Source organism: Canis lupus, chromosome 14, assembly GCF_003254725.2.
Source record: "Canis lupus dingo isolate Sandy chromosome 14, ASM325472v2, whole genome shotgun sequence".
Classification (NCBI taxonomy): Eukaryota; Metazoa; Chordata; class Mammalia; order Carnivora; family Canidae; genus Canis; species Canis lupus.
In genome coordinates this window covers 26,302,143-26,326,222 of record NC_064256.1, presented here as the reverse complement: position 1 = coordinate 26,326,222, position 24,080 = coordinate 26,302,143, and the positions used below count along the sequence as shown (strand labels likewise).

Sequence of the window (24,080 nt, the reverse complement as noted above, 5' to 3'; positions counted from 1 at the left end):
TCAGGGTCCACGGATCCAGCCCCACATTGGGCTCCCTGCTTGGTAAGGAGTCTGTTTCTCCCTCTGCCCCTCACCCCGCTTGTGCTCTCTCTCTCACGCTCTCTCTCTCTCAAATAAATAGTATTTTAAAAAAAGAAAAATTGGAACTTTTCAGGTAATTATATACACAATTGCTAATTTAAATTATAGTGTGAAAGACTCCACAAGTGAAGAAATTACTTATGTTAATTTGTAGTTATAGGAGTTTTTCTGAATATTGTAGCCTTATATTAGTCAAGATTCTCCAAAGAAACAGATCAATGGGATATATGTATAGATATATGAGGAGATGTATTATAGGAATTGGCTCACAGAATTATGGGAAGATGGTCACTGCTGTAATTCTGGTTTTCCAAAACCAGGAACTCATCTCCAAGAACAGGGAAGATGGATTCCACAACTCAAAAAAGATTTTACCCTTCGTCCACTTTTTGTTTTCTACCTGTGTTCTCAATGGATAGGATAAGGCTCCACCTGCACTGGTGAGGGCTGTCTTCTTTACTCAATCTACTGATTCCAATGCTAATCTCTTCCAGAACATCCTCACAGATACACCTTAAAACAATGTTTTATCAGTTATGTGGGCATCCTTAGCCCAGACAAGTTGACACATAAAATTAACCATCACAAGACTCTTAAGCCTGTACAGATATTAATTTTTTTCATTTTATGTGAAATATGTATCATTGACATTGTTATTTTTTATATTTAAAGAAATGAAGCATTTATTTCTGTATTTTCTGTCATTAGTGTGCCAAATGCTTTCACCATTGAAAGCAACAAAATTAATCCTTCTTGGCTGTGACTGATGTTATGATGCACAGTAGCAACAATTCTGATAAACTTAAGTGAGAATGCTCATGGTGCTCCATACTAAGTGGAGTAGGAGTGCCCATTTATTTTCACTGCAGTGGGAGGTGGGGGAAAGGCGAGGAGTGAAAAACTTTAAGATATGCACTCCTTGGAGAAAAAAAATCTGTAGAATGTTTTTCAGAGCTAAAAAACTATTTTAGAAAGAGGAGTTAATAGCCTTCAGGTAGCATTTATGATTGTGTGTGTGTGTGTGTGTGTGTGTACATGCAGGAAGTTGAGGGATACACAATACCTACAGTTTGCCTTAGGGCTTAAACTATAAACAAATATATCTAGTACTTTTATTTAAAAGTTAGGATAATATAGCTTAAAATATCTTAATTTCTCTATGAGCTTCTAAATGTAACCCATGTGATTGGAATTGATAGTTTTTTACATAAAGAGAATGAGAATTATCTAAGACCTCTGTTGTTTCAGTCCACTATTCCACAAGGGTGGGCATTCCAAATTATCAGATAGAAACAGCAACTAGCTTTAATTAAAGGGAATGTCAAAGACATTTACTCCTTAAAATCTTTACAACAATAGCAACTATAGCTTTATATTATATAATATACCGCTAAACTTGGTTTTCTTCTGCTTTCTGTAAAGCTTCAAATATCTTTCTTTCTTAAGTCCTTTTTAGCCACTATGGACACATCTTGACGTTAAGTGTCAAAGTGTGTCCCATACAAAATAGCCAGACTTCAAGCATCAAAATAGAAGGGAAGCAAGGACAAGCACTATTTATTCACAGTTCATTGGTCAACGTATGAAAAGACATGGACAATTTTGAATTAGTTGCCTTAGCAATTCTAAGATTTGGATCACATATGCAGATAATGTATTCTACAGAAGTTCTGGAAGGTATCTTGTGAGTCACGTAGCTGGTGTAGAGAGAGAAACCCCATTGGTGGAATGGTGTTTTCATTATGTCCACTGATTATCCTTTTGTGGACCAAAAGGGAAGGAAGATTGCTCCACCAGAAGCCACCCAGTGGAGACTTTTTCCATATATACCTAAGGCCATCTCCCACTATGTTTAGTCCTCTGAAACAGATTCCATTTATTTAGAATCTAAATATAGAATTTTAGAGATAAAATTGACCTTAAAGATTATTTTACCGATTGAGAAAGTTAGTCTCGACATTATTAACCACCGGGCTAATAAGTGATGAAGCTGGTGATCAAACAATCTACAAGACTTCTAGTCCAGTTTCCTTGAACTACACTATGCTGCTTTTTTCCCTATCCCTTCTTTTTTTTTCTAGGATGAATGTCTTGGTGGCACTTTCCCTTCTTTATACACACAGAACAATCATATTGTTAACCATAACAAGTTAATTCTTAAGGAATCTCTGTATTTTTCTCCAAACAGCCTCAAAACCAGTGGACTTGAAATCATGCACTGGCCCTGTCCCTAATACTACACAGCTGTGCCACATTCCCTGTCCTATTGAATGTGAGGTTTCACCTTGGTCAGCTTGGGGACCTTGTACTTATGAAAACTGTAATGACCAGCAAGGCAAAAAAGGTATGTGCTATTAATATGATGTGCTTAAAACTCCCATCGGTTGAGTCAAACATGAATTATTTTATAATGCTCCTCAATGCTACTTGTGCTTATTCATCTATGATATTTTCCAGAATGGCCAATGAGTATCGATTGCAAAAGATGAATAAACCTACTCTAATGTTGGTACCAGAACATTAAAACTGAAGTTAATTATCTAAATCTTTGTCCCCTTTTCTGTAAAAAGGATATGATATCTGCTACCAAAGTTTTCTCTAAAGATTCAAAGAGATCATAAACATAAAGCACTTAATTCGGTGCCTGATCCATAGCTAGTCCTCAATAAACAGAACTCCTTATTACTGTGAAGGTAAGAAAGGGAAAAAAAAATTTCTATTGCTCTTTTGATGTAAATGATATATCTAAGAGGAGTAGAATAAATGCAGTGGTTTCTTATGGGCAAGATGGGGTAATTTTCACATGATCTAGTAATTAAAAACATTTTATTTTCTTTCAAAGACAGTATTCTAGTGATTCTAATATGTTCCCATAACAGTAAACAGACATTAATTTTGCTGGAAATTCTAATATGTTCACATATCAATAAGCAGACTTATTAATTTTGGTATACACTGTCCAGAAAGGCAACACTTAGGTACTATTAAAGCACAGAGCATGACTCTGAACACTCCTCATTAGAGTCCAGATGCTTTATATCATCACTAGTTCCTATTTCCAGGGCATCTAAAATCAACTAAGGCTCAAAGAGACGATTTATCTGGGACCATCCAACTTCTCAGAGGTTTCTTTTCAAATTTAATTATGAGATAGTGTTGAAAAATTCAAGGTAATAGCACTTTGTCTGGTCATGAATATTTCTAAATAGCTTGAGATTTCATTGTTTCTTTGAATATTTTATAACTACAGACTTTCCAAATCAACCAAAATCATTTTCTTGGTGCATGTGTATATGTGTATGTGTGTCTTTCTGCTTCTGCCTCTCTACCTTTCTCCAGTCCTATGAAGTAGTTAAGAGATATATGACTTTTCTTGCCTTCCTTCCTTGGCCATTCTGTTCATTCAATCATTTATTCATTTAATAAATGATTAACGAGTTCACATTAAGCTAGAGTTTGGGGATATATTACTGATTAAAGCAGATATGACTTCTACCCTCAACTCATCCAACTTTCCCTTGAGTTTTCATTCAGCCCTCTGAAATGTTCAACCTATGTCAGTAACAATAAATATGTCCTTCCCCAATAATTCAGGTTTCAAACTGAGGAAGCGACGCATTACCAATGAGCCCACTGGAGGCTCTGGGGGCACTGGGAACTGCCCTCACTTACTGGAAGCCATTCCCTGTGAAGAGCCATCCTGCTATGAATGGAAAGCAGTGAGGCTTGGAGACTGTGAACCAGACAATGGAAAAGAGTGTGGCCCAGGCACTCAAGTTCAGGAGGTTGTATGCATCAACAGTGATGGTGAGTCAGGCAGGTGCATCTACCCTGCTGTTATGAATATCTGTTTAACCCTAGAGAAATGCCTTTGCTTATGTTAAAGTCTCATGTCCCTTCATAACGGGCTTTATTTATAGCAACAGGAATAGCTACTTCTTCCTTTCTTTCTTCTTTCCTTCTTCCTTCTTTCTTTCCCTCCCTCCCTTCTTCCCTTCTCTCTTTCCTTTCTTCTCTTTCTTCCCTTCATTCTTTCTTTTTCTTTTTTTCTTTCCCCCCCTTTTTCTCAATCTCTCTCTCTCTCTCTCTCACTCTCTCTCTCCCTTTTCAGTGGTGGCAATGAGGAGGTTCTTTGGGAATTCACAGGATATTTTTTTATTTGAAAGCAGGTAACATAGAATAAGAATTAAATCATCATAAAGACAATACAGCATTAAATTGCCATTTAAAAATAGCATGGAGAGGTTAATCAGTTGAGCATTCAACTCTTGATCTCAGCTTTGGTCTTGATCTCAGGGTCATGAGTTTAAGCCCTGTATTAGACTCCCTGCTGGGCATGGAGCCTACTTAAAAGAAAAAAATAGCATTGAAAAATAATATTTTCTAAGTAATATTTTAATTTGCCATAGATATTTAAATTAAGAAGGATTGTAAGAATTGGTTGACTTGTATTGAGAAGCCTTTATTTCCTGCCCTGATATTTTGTCTTAGGGAATAATTTAAGTTCTAGACTCCGAAGCCACATGACCTATTGTGGCCTAGATTCCTGAATCAACCTCTGACTTCTGAGGTCTCCCCTCTAGGAATGTCATAGAGCTACTGAGATGGTGATTTTCCACAAGTTTCCTTTCCTGAACCGTAAGAATTACCCCAGACTTTCACAACTCGTTTTTGTTTGATAAAATATCCTGTCTTGTTGTTACACTGATGTAAGATTTTTACATTTCTTTCCATGAATGCTGTTACTATTTTGGGGAGATCCCCTTACTCTTCAGTAATCTCTGAGTCACACTTAGGAAACATAGAACTCCTCATGACATAGTTTAAAACCTTTGACTAAGAGCATCTCTAAGGATCTTTTCAACTCTCAAATGCTATGACTTTGCACATCAGAGCAGCATGAGCACCAAGCCCCAGGGTCCCATGATTTGACAGTTTATGCTGTTTACAGCATATGCAGAAACATTCTGGTGCCCCCTCAGGAGCAGTGGAACATCTGGTAACCGTCATAATTCCTTCCATCCTATTTTCTTCCAGCAAGCAGAATTGTTTTCTCCTGTGACTCAGTCACTGTTCAGTAGAGAAAGATACTCTCTGGGATAAGACACTGACAGACACTGCTAGTACTGAGAAATTAGCCTTTCGACTTTGAAACATACAGTGTTGTCTTTGTACAAGGACCAACATCATCATGCAGGGCAGCATTAGGTAAAATCCAAACCAGCACTTGAGGTTGAAAAGTGAAAAGGGGAATTATTGCTCCAGATATTTTGTAGTGAATTTAATGTATTCTGGGTTTTTTTTTTCTAGATTTTCTGCTTTTCATAGATATAATTACCTATGATACAGCCTCTCTTTAGCTTTTACCCAGTTCTACACTAAAGGGAAAGAAAAGAAGGAGATTGACATCTAATGGGGAAAAGAAGCAAAAGCATTACATTTCGTTGCATTTATACATCTACTTCAAATCTTTATTTGGATTAGATGGCAGTCTATATTATTTTCTTTCTAAGTTGCTCTGAAAATAATGAGTCATATTTATTTCAGCATCACTTGCTGATACTTATTATTTTTTTCCTAAATTCAAATAATTGCTGATACTTATTATTTTTTTCCTAAATTCAAATAATTTATCCTTCTATAGACCTTGGAAGGAATTGGGATCCCACACATTGTATAAGGTGTATTTGAGTGAACTAAGGTGAATAAAAAACAGTAAGATGAAAAGTTCATTGTGCATGGAACTTCTCCCTAAATATTGTTAAATGAAAAATCAAATCTTACTTATTGCAATGATCTTCCTGGATGTTTGTATAAATCCAGTATATTTTAAATATATCAGAGAAGCTGGCTATCTTAAAAATATCAATAGTTAATTTTTATTTTGTCAGGTAAAAAATATTTTGTAACACAAGTAATCACCCCCTAAATTATCTTATGGAACTTTAAAACACTCAAAAGCAGGCAGGAGAATGAGTTATGTAAGTCTACTTATCTTAAAAAGTAATATATATAATAACCTAAAAAGCACATTGGTAACTCACAGTATATATAAGCTGGTTTCACTTTGCCTATCTCCCAGAAAGAATGAATTAAGGAAAAGAAGTGTGTTATTCACTCATTAAAAACAATGATTGTAGTGATTTACTTCCTCACATGGAAAAAGATGAAATACATATGCTATTAATATACTATTAATTAATATAAATTAATATACTATTGATTTGAAAAAGGGCTGTGAAACATTATGCATAATATTGATGATTCCATGTGTATAAGAGAAAGTTTACATTAGCATGTGTAACGTATGTAGTACATTACCTAGCAAAAGGTCTGAAAGGCATTTATATTGTTAAAATACAATGTGGAATTATAAAAAAAAAGTGTTATTGATATTCAATCTGTTATTATTGTCCTTTATCAAGATATGTCTTTCATCATTAAATTTTACTTCCTGACATGAATTTATTGTGGTGCAATTTCATATTTTAATGGAGGGGTATAAAATCAGGAAAATTCTTTGTTATTGTAAATCCTAGAATTTTATATAGCTGAAACCTAATTGTGCTGATAGAATAGAGCAAAAGCTGGAGACTTGTAAATACTACTCCAGTATTATCATATGGTCACCTGGTAAGTGTTTAGCAGCTGCACCAAATGTTGTTTTGTAATTAAATCGAACCCAGAGAATTAAAGTTGATTAGTTGTACAGACTCTACCCCTAGGCCTGGCTGCAGCTATAGATTTTGTTTTATAATTAAGTTAAAGCTCAACTAGGGAAATGAAAAATTAGACTGTGAATGTTAGCAAATAATAAAAAGGCTTTTTTTTTCTCCCACATTCCTCACAAATTTCACAACTTTGTTAATGACCTCAAAGCATTTTAAGTCTCTTTCTCTCTCTTTTTTCCCCTCAATGTATCCTTTGCCCAGGCTTCCAAAGATCATTAGGATTTGCTGCCGATTATTGTTCATTCTTCTAGTTGTCTTCCAAGAAGCAGGATTGGGGAAGAGTTTTGGGAACATTCAGGGAAGAATGTTATATAGATTCTCTGACAGAGGGTATAAACAGAAATGTGAAATGAAAAAGAACTCAGAAGACAATTAGACTCTACGGAAAGAGAGAAACACTTGATGTATAGCAGAAAAAATATCACTCATAATTTAAAGATCATCAGGGAAGAATTTCCTGATCTCTGAGCACAAATACAGGAACCATTCCAAAGTTCTGGTGATGACATTTGGGGTCGGGAGGGGGGAGAGATCCTAGAGTTTGTTGGATTTTGGTTTTTCTTAAAACCCTATTTCCATTTTTGTGTAATTTGTGTGTTTTATTTAAAGGTATAAATTTGGTGGAGCAAGAGTACTTTTGGTACTCTTGGTTTGTACAATAGCATACTGGTTGGTGAGAGATAGAACAAAGGGAAACTTTCAGGTTGAAAGTGGAAAAGAAAATCCATTGTCTTGGATTGGATTTTGGAAAATCCAAAATCTATTGATTATTTAAGAAGACTGTAAACCAAACATTGTTCCCACATTTCCCTCCCCACTGTTGAAAAAAAAAATGATGCCATCTGTTTCTCATTACTATGTGCTCTATTTCAGATATGAGAATTTCAAAGCCATAGTTTTGTATTTTGTTATTGGTATTATTTTGTAAAGCAGTGAACTTTAACAGTTTCAAAATGCCTACAACTCCTATGCTGCATTTCTTACTCTTCCCACAGCAGTAAAAGTTAACATATAACCAATGACATTGACATGTATGACTCACACTCATACTTGACACAGATTTTTATGAAAACAAAAAACAATATTTCTGTGGAAGTAAATCAATACAATTCATTAGTATATAGCTCCTAAAGTTACAGTAGAAAAAGCAGTGATCAGCCAGGGCCCTCAAAGTCTATTAGGGCTATTCTTTAAAAAAAAAAAAAAAAAAGAAAAGAAAAGAAAAGAAAAAAAGATTTTATTTATTTATTCATGAGAGATAGAGAGAGAGAGAGGTGGAGACACAGGCAGAGGGAGAAGCAGGCTCCATGCAGGGAGCCCAATGTGGGATCCTGGGATCACGCCCTGAACCAAAGACAGATACTCAACCACTAAGCCACCCAGGCTTCTCTATTAGGCTATTCTTGAAGACCCATGGATCTTGCTCAAACTTATTTCTCTTCTATTGGATAAAGCGTATCAAAATTTAAATAAATGAAAATGCCATTATTATATAGATAACCTGTGATCACTCTAATTTATTTGTTAAAACCAGCTGACTTTAAATGTTATTAACAACAAATGTTTTCCCTATACCCAAAATTTGACTGTAACATACAATTATATCATGCCATCATGGTTAAAAGCTATTGGAATATTAAGTATGTCTGCCAACAAATGCCTCATATACAAATAAAAGTACTACATCAATAATATTAGATATTTACAGGTCATATATAAATGAATATAAAATATACAGGCATATGTATATATTCATTATATGCAAATATTTTTCCAGTTTACCCTATGAGATGCTAGATCTATTTTTGCAAAGAATGTTTAGATCCCCCAGTGTCAGAATCTCCCTAAGTCTGCTATTAAATTAGATTCCTAAGTCTTCTCTCAATGAACTCAAAAGGAATTTCCTCCAAAAGGAAGGCACATGTTTAGCCTAAATCACATTGTACAAATACTTTAAGCATTGTGATCAACACTTCTCATTTAGAGAATGGTGGAGGCCTCCAGAAATTGAAGTTCTTAGATGTAAGCTAAGGATAAACCTAGTTAACAAGACTGTTTAGGGGCAACACTCTTGGGCCTGCTATGTTAACTGTTTTGCACAGGGAAACAGCAAAGTTGCAGACTTAATCTGATTAGGGGAGATACTCTGAAATTCAAATTAAACCACAAAGGTTGTGATTTTAGGAAAAAAGCTGGGCTTTTATACTCACACCAGTCAGCTGTTGGTTCATAGCTGCTGGAGGAAAAAAGAAGGTGGGTCCCAGAAACTTCAAGCTCTCTACATTAGCCAGACAACACTCGTGTCCAAGGTCATTCAACTGAAGGTCAGGAATGAGATACTAGCAGAATATGAGAGATGGGTACAAAGATCCAGTAAAAGGGATCACAGGAGTCCTAAGGTGCACAACAATATTGTCCAGGTCGAAATCCAGTTATAGTGGGAAGATTTATAAATGTTGTATATACTAAACAAACCTAAAACCTAATTGTGTCTTCTACACTACAGAGGAATGCCCATGAGTATATGGGTTCTCCAGTTTCAGAAAATGATTTGATAGAACATTTTAGCTGACAAATATGCAGTACTCTTTACATTCATTGCTTGAATAATAACAAGAGAAGAGCTGAGTTCTGCAAAATAAAATAAAATTTTGGGGGTACCTGGGTGCCTCAGTTGGTTACGCATATGCCATTGGCTCAGGTCAGGATCCCAGAGACCTGCAGTTGAGCCCTACACCAAGGCTTCTCCCTCTCTCCCAACTTGTGCTCTCTCTCTCTCTCTATCAAATAACATATTTTAAAAATTAATAAATAAAATTGAATTTTAAGGTACCTCTAGCAGTATACAGAAAGAGGTATGGAGTTTGGGGATCATAAATAAAGATGTAAGAAAGGTCTAGTAGAAGTGAGAGTAAGGATCTCAAGGAAGAAAAAGTTTGAGGAGGGCCATAATTCACTAGAAATACCCTTTGGTATGAATCAGGTGATCTGCCTTACAGGTTTGTTCAGGACAATACCATTTTCTTGAGGTCATTACTAATACCATCCGTTTTGTCCCCGTAAGTGTCCTGCCTTGAAAAGCAAGTGATATGATCACCCTAAAAATGACTGATACATTTTGAGACAGAGGAGACAAAAATTTGGAACCAAAGTTTTAGGAGAAATATTAGCTCCATGAAAATCCTAATAGAAAGTAAAGAGAGGGATGATCCATAGCCACTTAAGAAGTTGCTGAATTCTTCTCTGGAATTCAAGTAATTCTATTTGAATGTTAAGAGAAAATGGAACTTCAGAAGGCTGAAAAATCTGAAAACAAGCATCAGACACTGAGATTGTTTAATATTTGAGAACCTTTCTGAAGTTCTCAAGAATATTTTTAAGAACTTCAAAGAACATTCATAAATATTTTTTTTCCTTTCCCCAGGGAGAATAACTTTTGTGCCATATTTTCTCATAATTATTTTATCAGTGATGGACAAGAACATCATTATACACAAGAGGAAGTTATGAAAACTTAAGTTAAAATTTATGTAATTCTATTAAGGGAAACTAGCCTAAATAAGATTTTGGCGAGAACTCCAAGTTCAGATCAATTCAAATGTCTGTAGAGCTGATGAGAACACAATTTCAAAAGCATGATCACTCTCTGGAACTGGAATCTACTTCTTAACACAAATTACACAGCCATTACATGGAAAAGCTGATCTTTTAAATGCAAGAATAAGTCCTATAACTGAATTGTTTTTCCATAATTTAAGCAACAAATCAACTAAGAAGTTCCCTTCCTGGAGAATGCTATGCTATTTAATGTGTTCGGAATATAATTAGGTTGGATGTTATGCTTAAATCTAAGGTCTCTTACTTTACAATTAGGATCATCTAACACTGTTGGTAGGAGTTTTTCTGTAATTGGGTTGAGATTCTCTATTTAATTTGTTGTAAGGATGAAAATCATTATAGCTTTTTAGAAAATTTAAGGCAGTAGGTTATTCTTTAATGGTGGTTTGTAGTGATCACGATTTTATTCTGGCTTAAAAAAATCTAGCACAAAATAACCTGATCTGTCTGCTGTATTGTGTGTGTATGTGTGTATTATATTTTGATATATTATTAATAAAATTATTTTTTGTTTGTAAGAAAACCATCTGGATTGAGCCATGTGTTCTTTTACACATAAATGTCTTAGCACAGAGTAGGGTTTTATAAAGAATTTTCTATTTAAAGTAAGGGAGAATTAGCAGAAGACTGAGATGAAAGTTCAGTATGGGGCAGCCTGGGTGGCTTAGTGGTTTAGTGCCACCTTTGGCCCAGGGCATGATCCTGGAGACCCGGGAATCGAGTCCCATGTCGGGCTCCCTACATGGAGCCTGCTTCTCCCTCTGCCTGTCTCTGCCTCTCTCTCTCTCTCTCTCTCTCTCTCTCCCTCCCTCTCTCTCTCTATGTGTGTGTCTCTCATGAATAAATAAATTTAAAAATCTTTAAAAAAAAAAAGTTCAGTATGCAATAGCTTACTTACCACTTCATGAGATACAATATAAATTTCCCACTAAGTGTTAGCTATCACTTCAAATAGGAAATACAAGGGGGGAAAAAAAAGATGAAGAGCCTTTCACTCTATCATAGGTAGTCAAGTGCTTGAACAAAACTCAAGGCAGTCAGTTTGTTCATAGCTGGGTCAGTGAAAGCCAGTATGGATGAAAAGGACAACTTTCAGTCAAATTAAACAGGAATTGAATTATTAAACCTCTAACAGATGCATCTCTTTCCTTATATTATCCCTTGTTTGCTTCTTCAGCTCTGCCTCTCTCTTATCTCCTGTCAGAGATTGTACTTCCATGACCTCATTGGTTTTACTTTCCTCTGATTCCCTTCATACCTCTCAGGCTATGTATCATTTACCTATTACTTGCTAACATGTCACCTTAAAACTCACTGGTTGAAAACAAACCCAGTTAGGATTTCCCATGATTCTGGGAGGTTCCCGGGCTCATTTATGGAGATTGGCTATGACTGGAAGATCCAGGATGGCCTCCCTCATATATTTTACAGTTGGTGCTGTGTGCTGAGGTACACAGGTGCTTCTCTACATGTGCTCTCATCCTCTAACAAGCTAGACTAGCTTTCTTACATGGTGGCTTTCAGGCACTCCTCTTAGAGGACAAAAAACAAGCTGACAGGCTCTTGAACTACCCATTGTCTCTTCTGCCACATTCTCTTGGTCAAAGCAAGTCACAGTGACAACTCAGATTTAATGGGTAGAGAAATAGACTCTATCTCCTGATAAGAGACATTACAAAGAATTACAGCAAAAAAAAGTAGCCTCTGGTCACAGTTGTTTTCATTCCTTCCACATGCAAAGTACACCCCCTCCTAACCCAAGAGCACCAAAATTCTCACGCAGTTTTATCATTCACTACTCAGGACCTGTGTTTGATTAGAATATAGATGAGGTTTGTCAAATACATCAGTTGGGTGTGACTATTCTTTTATTTTTATTTATTGATGGACCGATGGTACATATTAACTTTGAGCTCTTATTTTCAGAGGAGCTGTGGGGTTTTGTCCCCCACAAGGAAACTTGTCTCTTTTGTGCACTTCAAAATACTTTAGTATTATCCTTTAGTCATAGATTCTTTTAGAGGAAAAAAGAAAATATACAATATAAAAAATACATATAACATTCTTACTATGTACCATCTTATTTGATTAACTTAGAATTATAGAACTTGTCATCTTAAATAGAATTGTAGTTTGTATTTTCCACATAGTACCACACACACACCAAAAAATATTATTATTTTAGATCATAAGATTATTTATTTTTAAAATGCTTTTGGCCAATGTTTAAGTGCTTTTGTTCCTAACTTGTATATTTCCAGTCCTTTCTGTTTTCTAAAAATGTATTTTATTGTAGTGCTTAAATTTTCTTCTTACTAATTAAATCCTATATCCAGAAACCTTCCCTATGAGCTTACAAAGATCTTTTGATTATTGTGGGGCTTGGGGGACTTTTTTTTTTCTCTTGAAGATAATCCAATCCTACAGAATCTTTCAGTTTAACTCAACATCAGAATTTTTAAGGTTTTGGCAAACATGGAAAATATGACCTTCATATTAAAAAGTACTTTAATTTCTGGACACTAAAAAAGCGAATCATTCAAGCAATTTACTGATTACAAAGAAACTGATTTCAGATTGAAACCCAAACTCTGTTGTTTCTAGGGTATGGCCTATTAACTAGAAAGATAAAATATCTCCCCCTAATTCTCTCCACACATACAACATATAATGATGTAACAGGGACCAGAAAATAGATTCTCCCATTCAAAACCAAGAAAAATAGGAAGCATTCAGAAGTGTCTGGTCTTTATCAATTCTTAAATCCAGCCTGCTCACTCTTTACTAGGGTCAGGGGAAATTCCTTGATCTCAGCCTATTTTTGTTCTCTGAAAGTGATTCCCTAGTCTATTATTCATTCCACTTGGCTCTTTGTTCTTCACTCTGGGCTCTTGGATTTTCCATAGATGCCTTTCCCTTTTTATAAGAAATGACTTGTATTTGTGGCTGATGAGCTTTCTTAATCTGTCTCCTGTCCATGTAAATCACAGAGCCCAGGGGCCTTTCTTTCATTTTGAACTGTCTCATTTTCTCTAAGACCAAGTTGGCTGTGTTTTAACAATACAACACTTAATGTTTTGGGCTTATTAAGAATCTCATTGTAGATTACTCCATGTCCCAAAAGCCATATCCATAATTTATATAATTTATTTTTGAGAAAAGCCCCTCTTTACTTTGGACCATGTATGAGGCTACTATGGAAAATGGCATTAAGATTCTTAGAAGTTCTTCTATGTGGAGATGTCTATTTTATATGAGAGAGTTTTCTAGGAATCACTTAACTATTTTTGAGGTATTATCAAAGAATTTTTAGGTATATCCTTAAATTGGTTTTTACCTTAGGCCATTTATTACCCTGAAAATCCTTTGCCAGATGACTCGAGGTGAGAAACCATTCTATTTTCCATGTCAGCACATCATTCCAAATGCACACAGAATTATTCCCTCTTTAGTTTATTCTCTCCTTATAGCATATCATCCTCCAGAGGAAAAATTAAATAGACATTTTTAACACTTTTCCTGAAAATACCCTTATCTGTATCCACAGGTCCATTAGTACATTTTCCATTTTGCAAGTTTCCATAAGTAACTATTTTGCCAACTTTTCACCAATATGTGACATGAGACTCTGTCTCCATTCTCCATTAAATATCTTCACACCAAATTTTAGCTTTTACCTCTCCTCCTCCAAGTCTCAAATTCATTGCTACATATTATAGTTTTAGTTTTGGTTTTTGTTAAAGCAGTACCACATTTCTAGGTACTAAGTTCTGTATCAGATATGTATGCTGCATAACATACCACCCTACACTTAATGATTTAAATTTTTTTTCTCAATTCTATTGATTGGCAAGGCAGTTCTGGGATCACTGATGCAGCTGTGTTCAGCCAGAGGGCTGGCGTGACTGGGATGTGTAAGTTGCCCTCATTAATATCAATGAAGTTACCTTAGTTTTCTTCCATGTGTCCCCTCGTACTCCTGTAGAGCAAGCATATGGGCTTCTTTTCGAGGTGATCTCAAGACATTGTTCCAAAAGGGCAAAACAGATGAATGATCTCTTCATGTCTGCATCTGGAACAATCATAAGATCACTTCTATCATATTCTTTGGGTCAAAGCACGTTACAAGGCCAGCCAGATTCAAGGGACAGTAGAATCAATTCTACTTCTGATAGGAGGTACTCATCAGAATTTGTAGATGTATTTAATCTATACAAGCTACTTGTTCTGCTTCCTATATGCTGTATATTTTTCCCTCTGCTTCTTCCTTAAATGTTAACATTCCCTTTCAACCTTCTACTCTAAGGCTCTATCTGGAAGGCCCAACTGAAACCCACTGACATTTCAAAATCACTATGTACCAATGTGAGACTCATCATCTTTCCTCCAAAGTTCATTTCCCCTCCAGTATTTCTAACCTAGTTCATAGCATCACAATTTGCTTATTCCTGATAGAGTGACATCTATGAAGAGACATGAAAGAAGTAATAAAGTCCTATAAGAATCTGGGGAGATAATATTCTAGGCAGAAGGAACACCAAATGCAAGACCTTGAGGTAGGAGCTACTTTGAATCTGAGAACAACAGGGCAGCCAGTGTGTTTGGAGTAGGGTAAACTAGGGAAGAATAATCAGGAATGAGGTCAGAGAGGCTATGAAGGAGTGAGGCCATCCAGGATCCTTGTCGTTTACTCTAAGATGAGAATCTCTTGAAGGGTGTAAACTAACAAGTGACAGAAGTGATTTGTGCTTTTAAAGAATAACTCATGATGCTTTTGCATCAGATTTTCCTTATTCTGGAACTACAAGTGTATAACCATAAATCCTCTCTTGATTATGCCAGTTAACTGCTTAAAACCTCTTGTTGGCTTCCTGTTTGTTGCTTTTTTTATATCAAGTTCATAGCCATTTGGGAATCACAGAATGTCCCTCCAATCCCATCCTGCCCTCTTACCAATCACCTTTTATGCCCTTCTATTTGTTACATCATTGTACATCTTCTAGAATTTGGTTATTTACACTTTACTGTTGCCTACTATCCCTTTTATACTCTTAGTTACCGTAGGATAGAGATCATACCTTATTTACTTTTTATACCTATTTCCTAGCACTGTTTCACATAGTAGATTGTCAATAAATCTCTGATTCATGGCTAATTTCTTTTTTTTTTAATCCCTAAACATCACATCTTTTCAGGAAATGACTCTTAGTTTCTCCTTAAGTAAATTTTTATTATTACTCTCACCCAAAAATTCAAACTTTGCCTACCAGATGCCAGACAAAACATGACACCAAATTGCATACTCTATTACCATCTCAATATACCTTCAAACTCTATTACACGAAAGTCCCAGAACACCAGAGAAAACAGCTACTTCATTTGCATAAAGAGAAAAATAAACCGAATGTTCATAAAGTCTATAATCTGGAGGATTCCTCTCACAGTATTTTATTATTAGACTCTTTATTTGTGGAGACTCAATTTTCTGGACCCCAGTTATTGAGGCACTGAGTATAGGTTTAAACGCTAATTTTGCCACTCTTTTTGTCAGGTACTTTAAGTCCCCTGTGACTAAGTTTCCTCATCTGTGAAATATAAATATTCATAATAGTGTTGTAGAGTATGCATGAGTTAATATATACTAAGTGCTAAGAAATGCACCTGAACATAATAAAAATTATTTTAAGTATTTGCTGTTCTCTATCATTCATCTGAGATGAGTTCAATAGTGAAAAAGTTAACTAAGCACCAAAACTGTTCATTTTTCTTTGTTTGGCTAAGAACAAGAGTTTTATTAATTACCTATATCGATCAAATGATTTATAATCTATCTCATTTATTTTCATAACATCTTCGCTAAATAAGTGTACCTATTTTCAAAGCATATGTATGTATGTATGTATGTATGTATGTATATATTTCCTTAAAGAAATAAGTGCCTAGTTCTTATTCTATTAGATATCAGAAAATAATAAGTATATAATAGTAAATTCCATAATAGAAAATCATATCATGTATTTCACTTGTTAAATTCCATAATATAAAATCTTTTTACCTGTTTCCTAGATGAAGGAAATAGATCTCTGAATTGAGATTTCTTTTTTTTCCACTTGACACATATTATTGATTCAAACTAGTATTGAGCTAGTAATGTCTTCTGAAGAGAACCAATATTATTTCAGTTTGACTAAATTTTGAAAATTAATTATTGTAACAATTTGCTATTAATTTAAGGTAGATTATGACTGTGCATTTTTTATATGTATGACATAAAAATTGCACCCAAATATATGACACACAAAAAATTATAGTCTTTCTTTCCTTAGTAAGATAACAAGTTACTGACTATAGCCAGAAATTGGACTTCTCTTATATAAAATTAGACAAGATTTTCATGGAATGGCAATTAAATATAATGAGAAACGAAATCTGTAGTAATTTTGAACTTCAAAACCACTGGTATTTAGCACTACATTATGTAGGAGCTGGAAAAAATATATCTTCCAAAAAAACTTACCAAAAATCCATATTGGGAAGTGAAAGAGGAGATGCTGTTCAGCTGTGATCCTCAATCTGAGATTTATTATTTCAGGGACACCTATTGTTGAAATAGGGAATGAAGTATGAAAAGCCATAACACTACAGTTTTTTTTCTTGACTTTCAGCTTTATCAATTGGCTAAAAGAAGGTAAAGAATTTTAAGTAAATTAGTAAAAAATTTAAATCTTTGATCTTCTATCTTAAAATTTTAAAATTTTTGATCAAAGAGATTGCTGAATTGACAGAAAATTTTAAAAAATATATATTAATCATGTTTTCCTTGCCTCCTCAACGTTCATTCATTCTCTTCTCTCATCAACTGTGCTTCTGATTTTTTTCCTGAGGAATTCATCCATCCCCTACAACTATTCACAAGGCTTGCTAGGATTGATCACATCTCCCAGCCAAAGCTGTATCCCATCTACCTGGCTATGGTGATTTAAGGATGAACATATGACCCAATTTGGACTAGCAATAGAAAAAATACCCAAGAACCTGTGCAGAAATAACTAAAAGGAACATTGGAACAGTCCAACCTCACTACATAACATTGATAATATAAAAGGCAGACAGGAGAGATGGAGGTGTTTATTGGCATATTTTGAGCTGTTTTATTTATCTTCACCTGAAGCCACTTTTAATCTTTACCCAAACCATTTTTTAAACCGGTAAAGTCTCTTCATTATTTTTAGCTCCAAGGAGATCTAACTGAAACAGGAAAGACAGTCGTTTCTTTGACTGAGTGACTCCCTGGGTTGTACTCCCAGATGTACCCAAAATGCACCAGTAAACAAGTATTCACTCTCCATTTTCCTTAAGAATATAATTTGCAAATATATAAAACATTTGCAAAATCCCTAGATTATACTAAAGAAGAGTCTAATGAAGCTCTTCCAAATGAGTTTCTTCAGAAGGTTTCTCAGTAGAAAGAATGCAGGGTGACAGTCTAGTTGGAAGAAGAGAAAATTGTTCTGTCTGCATAGAGCATTTGATGTTAGATTAAGAAAACATCAGTTGTCTTGACCAAAGCAGACCTTGTAAGCCAACAGAAATGGTGGAGTATCTAAAGTGCCTCAAGTCATCGTTTTTCTTTTTTTTGTCATTATCATCTAAAAATCTTTTTTCATTCCTTGTCTCTTCTACCCTTTTTTTAATTGATAGTAATACTTTTTTTTTTAATTGAAGTATAGTTGACACAATGTTACATTAGTTTCAGGTATACAGCCGAGTGATTCTGCAACTCTCTATGTTATGCAATGCTTACCGCAAGGGTAGCTACCATCTGTCAACAAACAACAATATTATAATAGCATTGACTGTATTCCCTATACTATACCATTCATCCCCAAGACTTAATTCATCTCATAACTGGAAGCCTGTGTCTCCTACTCCCTTTCACCTATTTTGCCCTTATTTTTTAATGGCTGAGTAATATTTCTATGTGTGTGTGCATGTATGTGTGTCCTTGTGTGTGTGTGTATGTGTGTGTGTGTGTGTATCAATCACATCCTTTTTATCCATTGATCTATTGATGGACAGTTAGGTTGCATCCATATCTTGGCTTTTGTGAATAATGCTGCAATACACATAGGGCTGCATATGTATTTTCATATTAGTGTTTTTAGTTATGGGAGTTAAATATCCAATAATAGAGTTACTGCATCATATGGCAGTCTTATTTTTAATTTTCTGGGGAACCTGCATACTATTTTCCACAGTGGCTGTACCAGTTTGCATTCCTACCAGTAGTACACAAGGATTCCCTTTTGTCCACATTCTCACCAGTACATTTTAGTTCTTGTCTTTTGGATACTAACCATTCTGGCAGGTGTAAGGTGATATGTCATCATGATTTTTATTTGAATTTATTTTATAATTAATGGTAGCATTTTTTCACGTGTCTCTTGGCCATCTCTATGTCTTCTTTGGAAACTTATCTATTTATGTCCTCTGTCTATTTTTAGTTAAATTATTTGTTTTTGGATGTAAAGTTGTATAAGTTCTTCATATATTTTGAATATTAACCTTTTATCAATTATATTATTTGCAGATATCTTCTCCTATTCAGTAGGTTGCCTTGTTGTTTTGTTGATGGTTTCCTTTATGTGCATAAGTTTTTTTTATTTTGGTGTCATCTCAATAGTTTCTTTTTGCCTTTGTTTCTCTTGCCCAAGGAGACTATCTAGAAAAATGCTGTTAAGATCAACTTCCAGGAGATTACTGCCTATGTTTTCTTTAAGGAGTTTTATGATTTTAAATCTCACATTGAAGTGTTTAATCCATTTTGATTTTTTTTTGTATATGGTGTAAGAAAGTGGTCCAGTTTCATTCTTTTGCGTGTAGCTATCCAGTTTTCCCAATACCATTTGTTAAAGAGACTGTACTTTTATCATTGCGTATTCTTGACTCCTTTGTTGAATATTAATTTACCATATACTTATGGGTTTATTTCTGGACTTTCTTTTCTGTTCCATTGATTTGGCTAGTACCACACTGTTTTGATTACTATAGCTTTGTAATCTTGGAATTTGGGATTGTGATACTTGCAGTTTTGTTCTCTTTTTTCAAGATGGTTTTGGAAAAAAAAAAAAAAGATTGTTTTGGCTACCCAGGGTCTTTTGTGGTTCCATACAAATTTTAGTGTTATTTTTTCTAGTTCTGTGAAAAATGCTATTAGCATTGGTTTGATAGGAATTCATTGAATGTGTAGATTGCTTTGGACAGTATGGACATTTAAACAGTATTAATTATTTGATTCCATGAGTATGGTATATCTTTTCATTTGTGTCATCTTCAATTTCTTTTATCGGTGTTTTTTAGTTCTCAGAGTACAGGTGTTCACTTCCTTTGTTAAGTTTATTCCTTGGTATTTTTCTTTTTTATGTGCAATTATAAATGGGATTGTTTTCTCTTCAGTATTAGAATCTCATTGTAGGAAATTGTTGCTGAGATCATGATAAAAGTCACAAAATGTCTTCTTGATTTTTGTTTGTTGTTTTTTTAATTTTTTAAAATAAGGTTTTAAAATGCCAGCTTTGATTTAGAGCTATATTATGATTTTTAAGCAAGAAACTTATGAAAGGAGCTTTATGAATATGTAGTCTGGGCTTTTGAAAGAGCTGTAACCCATGAGATGGCTATATTTGAAGAGAGAGCTAGAACCCTCTAGAGAAGTTCTGATCTCATAAACAGCAGTTTGACTTGGCTTGACCATAGGTTAGATTTTCAAGTCTGCTACCTAGACTGATTCATTCATTGCTTTCATAACATTCATTGTATGTGCTCTTTTTCAGGAATTCTAGTATGTGCTAGTGATATGCTATGATACTCATGTTAATAATGACAGTTAGATATGGGAAAATGTATAATCAAATTGTTTAAACATGCAATAATTTTTAAACTAGAAGTATATTCAGGTGCTCACATCAACAGCACATACACTAAAATGACAACATATTCAGCATGCTAAGGGCTGAGGCAGGTAGAGTTTGCTCTGTGCCTTGGAGAGGTACTGAAGGCTTTAGAAAAACATATTATATGTTAATTCAATGGATAAATACAAATTCTTAAGAAGGTCAGTGTATTTTAGGTTAAAATCACAGCCTTACAAGAACACAGAAATGTGAAAAAACTTGTGATATCTGGGATCTGTAAACATTTGGGATTGTCACTGCAGAATTTGTGTTTGGGAGGTTAGAGTCTTTGTGGATGGTACCAGACATGAAAGAAGCCTAGTTAAGGAGACTCTTTTACATCCATTGGAATTAAAAGTGTTCCTGCTAGGGAAGTGGTATAATCAGATAATTTAGAAATAGAATTCTAACCACATAAGGGAGGAAGGAAGGGGGAGACAGACACTCTTGTTCTTTTTTAAACGAAACCAAGAAATCTGGCTATAAAACAAAATATGATCTAACCATAACCCTGCAAATTTTATTGCAGTGAAATTTGTTTTTAATCTGTGATGTTGATGTTCTCTTGTTCCTCTGTCACACATTAAATTTAGGAAGTGGGGAGATGTATCCATATGTTTTAAAATTTATGTTTTACGTGAAAGACTTTTTATGGGTTGTCATAATGCTAATGGAAAGAAATGTTCCAAATGAGTATAATCTAGCAAGTAAATGAAGAAAGAAGTTATGTTGAGCACTTGATTATTTATTTATTTTAAAGACCCCTGAAGATGTAACTATAAGAATATCTTTCATAATTATTGGAGAAATCTGTATTTGAGCTTTATGTGTTCATACCTCTGACACCTACATTAGAGTATGAAAGGTTGATACAGTAATATTGGTGAAAGCTGTAATTTTAAAATATATTTTTGTGTTAGGAATGCCTAAAAAAATAATAGTATAATTGTATTAATTCTGTTACTTACACATAATAGGTTTTTTAAGTTTCCTTTTCCTAAATTTGATCTATGACATTAACAATGGTTAAAATGTTATTGTTCTTATCTCTTTTATTTAAAAAGCTTATTTTTGTATATCTTCAATTTGATATGAAGAATATTACATTTATTTTATGGTATTTTAATCCATGCATGTAATGCCATTTCATAGCAGGTGGATTTAAACTCAGTGACTTTAGTGCTGTTTGGATGGACTGTATGTACTCTGCCATGATCTATTGACTGCAGTTTGGGAAAAATAAAGATGCATCTAAGTCATAGAAGAATCCTTTACCTTTGTTCCTAGAGTAATATTCTCTTGTTCTAATTTGGTAAAAGCATTTCCAAATGGATTTACTGATGGTTTCAAGTGCAGCTTCTGTCAATAGAAAGGTTAAATGTGAAAAACATGATAATGTATATGAGGAATGTGTCTTGTATCCCCAGAAAATGGAAGTGCTTATCTCCCACTAAAATTAAGAAAGGCAAAGCTGATTCTCTGCTGTTTTTTTTTTTTTTTAATAATCCCATAATCATTTAGTCAGATTCAGGAAAAAGAACATTTCTTTTTATGAACTCTTCTTTTTTTATAAGATTTTATTTATTTATTCATGAGAGAGAGAGAGGAACTCTTCTTTTACAAAGTTTTATTTCATGTTGATTTAGAGTATGCATTAACCATACATTCTGAATCAAGTATATCTTGATTTCTTTCAACCTTCACCCTTTCTCATTGAAGAGAATGGCAGTAATTCTTTTGAAGTAGAGTGGTCCCTGTTATTGTAGTATGTAAAAGGAGGAAAATAGAGTTTAGGGGTCATTCAGAGCACCCTGGAGAGCTCAGACTCTGGAAATGTGCCTCTGGCTGTGTAGGCACAGGTAACACATAAAGATTGAAAGCATTTTGACAACCAAATTACCTTTGTATTTACCTTAAATAGCCATTTATCTTGTAAAGTTCCTATGTCTGATCAAAGATTATTCAACTGAACTCAGTTTCAGCTCAAGTTTCACTAAAACACTCAAAAATGTTACTCTAAATGAGTGGAGTTCATGCTTTTTGTAAAACAGTACATGTCTTAAATCTGCTACAGCTGAGCAGTCAGGAAGATCATGAGCCCTATTGTACTAGGAATGGACAACATGGCACAAACCCAGGAGCCCCATCCCATTCTGGGAAGTTATGCAGGCACACTGTCATTTATCTAGAATGTAAGGTTCTAGGTGCCCCTCTGGAGTCCTCCATGACATAGGCTCTCAGTTTTCATTGCCAGATTGTGAGTTCCACCACAAAAATAGGAACCAGTTTATATAACCACTGCAACAAAAAGGTGCAAATTGGTGAGATAGTATCTAATTTCCCCTATATAGCATAATAAAGTCAATAAAAAGAATGCTCTGTCCCATGAAATAAAACCCTTAGAAGAGGAGAAACTGTAAATTATTATATCTTTAGAATGTTGTTTAACAATGTACATTATAAACCTCAAATATGCTTGTCTCTACCACTCCTAGTAATCTAGGGTAAGGACTAATACCCCAAATGCAGATTCTTAAAGAAAAAATTATCTACAACATTTACTAAGGAAGTAAAAAGAAGTAGCCAATAAAGACTAAAATGACTACAAGAAAGAGTAGAGAACAATAAAAATATATTTTTGTAGATAAAATGTACTAGTTTTTACTAATTCCTATATTGTAGGACTACATGGTATATTCTGGTCTATTGATCCATCTATTATTTTTGTCTATTTCTTTCTTTCACTAGGACTAGACTGCTTTCTCATAGTCTGATCAGTTAAATAGTTAGGAAAGCCATTCTTCCTTCTCTTTTCTAAACTTTTAAAAAGTCACTGATTAGTTGTTTTTCCAAAATAGAAATTCACTTCTTTTGTAATTTTTAAACTGGGATTCTGGAAATCATGAAAGTATTTAGGAAAAACTGATCTCTTGTCATGTATCTCCTCTCCATCCAGGAGCTTGGTATATTCCTCCATTATTTGTCAAGTTTTCCTTTATTTTGCTTTATAGAGATTTGAGTTTTGTTACATAGAAAAAAGATAATCTCAAAGGAAGAGATGAGGTTGTACATTTCATTTCATAGTACCTATGCCTCTCATGTTTTATTTTTTAATTTTTTTCAAGTTTTCTTTTTTAAGATTTTATTCATTCATTAATGAGAGAGAGAGAGAGAGAGAGAGAGAGAGAGAGAGGCAGAGATACAGGCAGAAGGAGAAGCAGGCTCCATGCAGGGAGCCTGACGCGGGACTCGATCCTAGGTCTCCAAGATCAGGCTCTGGTCTGAAGGCAGTGCTAAACCACTGAGCCACCCAGGCTGTCCCTGCCTCTCATGTTTTAAAAGCAGAAGTCCATATAGTAAAGACTTAAAGCCATATTTTTTAGAGACCAAAGAACAGAAAGCTACCTTTTTTTGTTGTTATGACTCTGCCATTGAGTAGTTTTTAATATAACACTTTGAACTTTGTGACCTTTCCAGTCACCAAAGTACAAAATCAACACAGAGCTGAAAATGGTGTGTTATATATTTTTAATTTTAGAAGGTAACTTTGTGTTAAAATTTGTGTTACTACTAGTAAAGCACCATTTTTCTATAAATTTCCTTTATAGTTCGGGCATTGAGAGAATTGATCTGAGTTTGTCAAACCTAATATTCTTTTTATTTCCTTGGCATTCAAATTCTACAGAAATATATAAAA

At 34.5% G+C, this 24,080-nt stretch overlaps 1 protein-coding gene across 1 annotated transcript in view; it reads left to right on the top strand.

Annotated features, from left to right (window-relative positions):
- THSD7A (thrombospondin type 1 domain containing 7A) overlaps positions 1-24,080 on the top strand; it is a 428,255-nt gene that overhangs the window by 264,129 nt on the left and 140,046 nt on the right. Inside the window, exons 5-6 of the mRNA XM_025471202.3 lie at positions 2,270-2,425; positions 3,676-3,888. Coding sequence (XP_025326987.3) covers positions 2,270-2,425; positions 3,676-3,888 — 369 coding nt within the window. The remainder of the gene's footprint in view (positions 1-2,269; positions 2,426-3,675; positions 3,889-24,080) is intronic.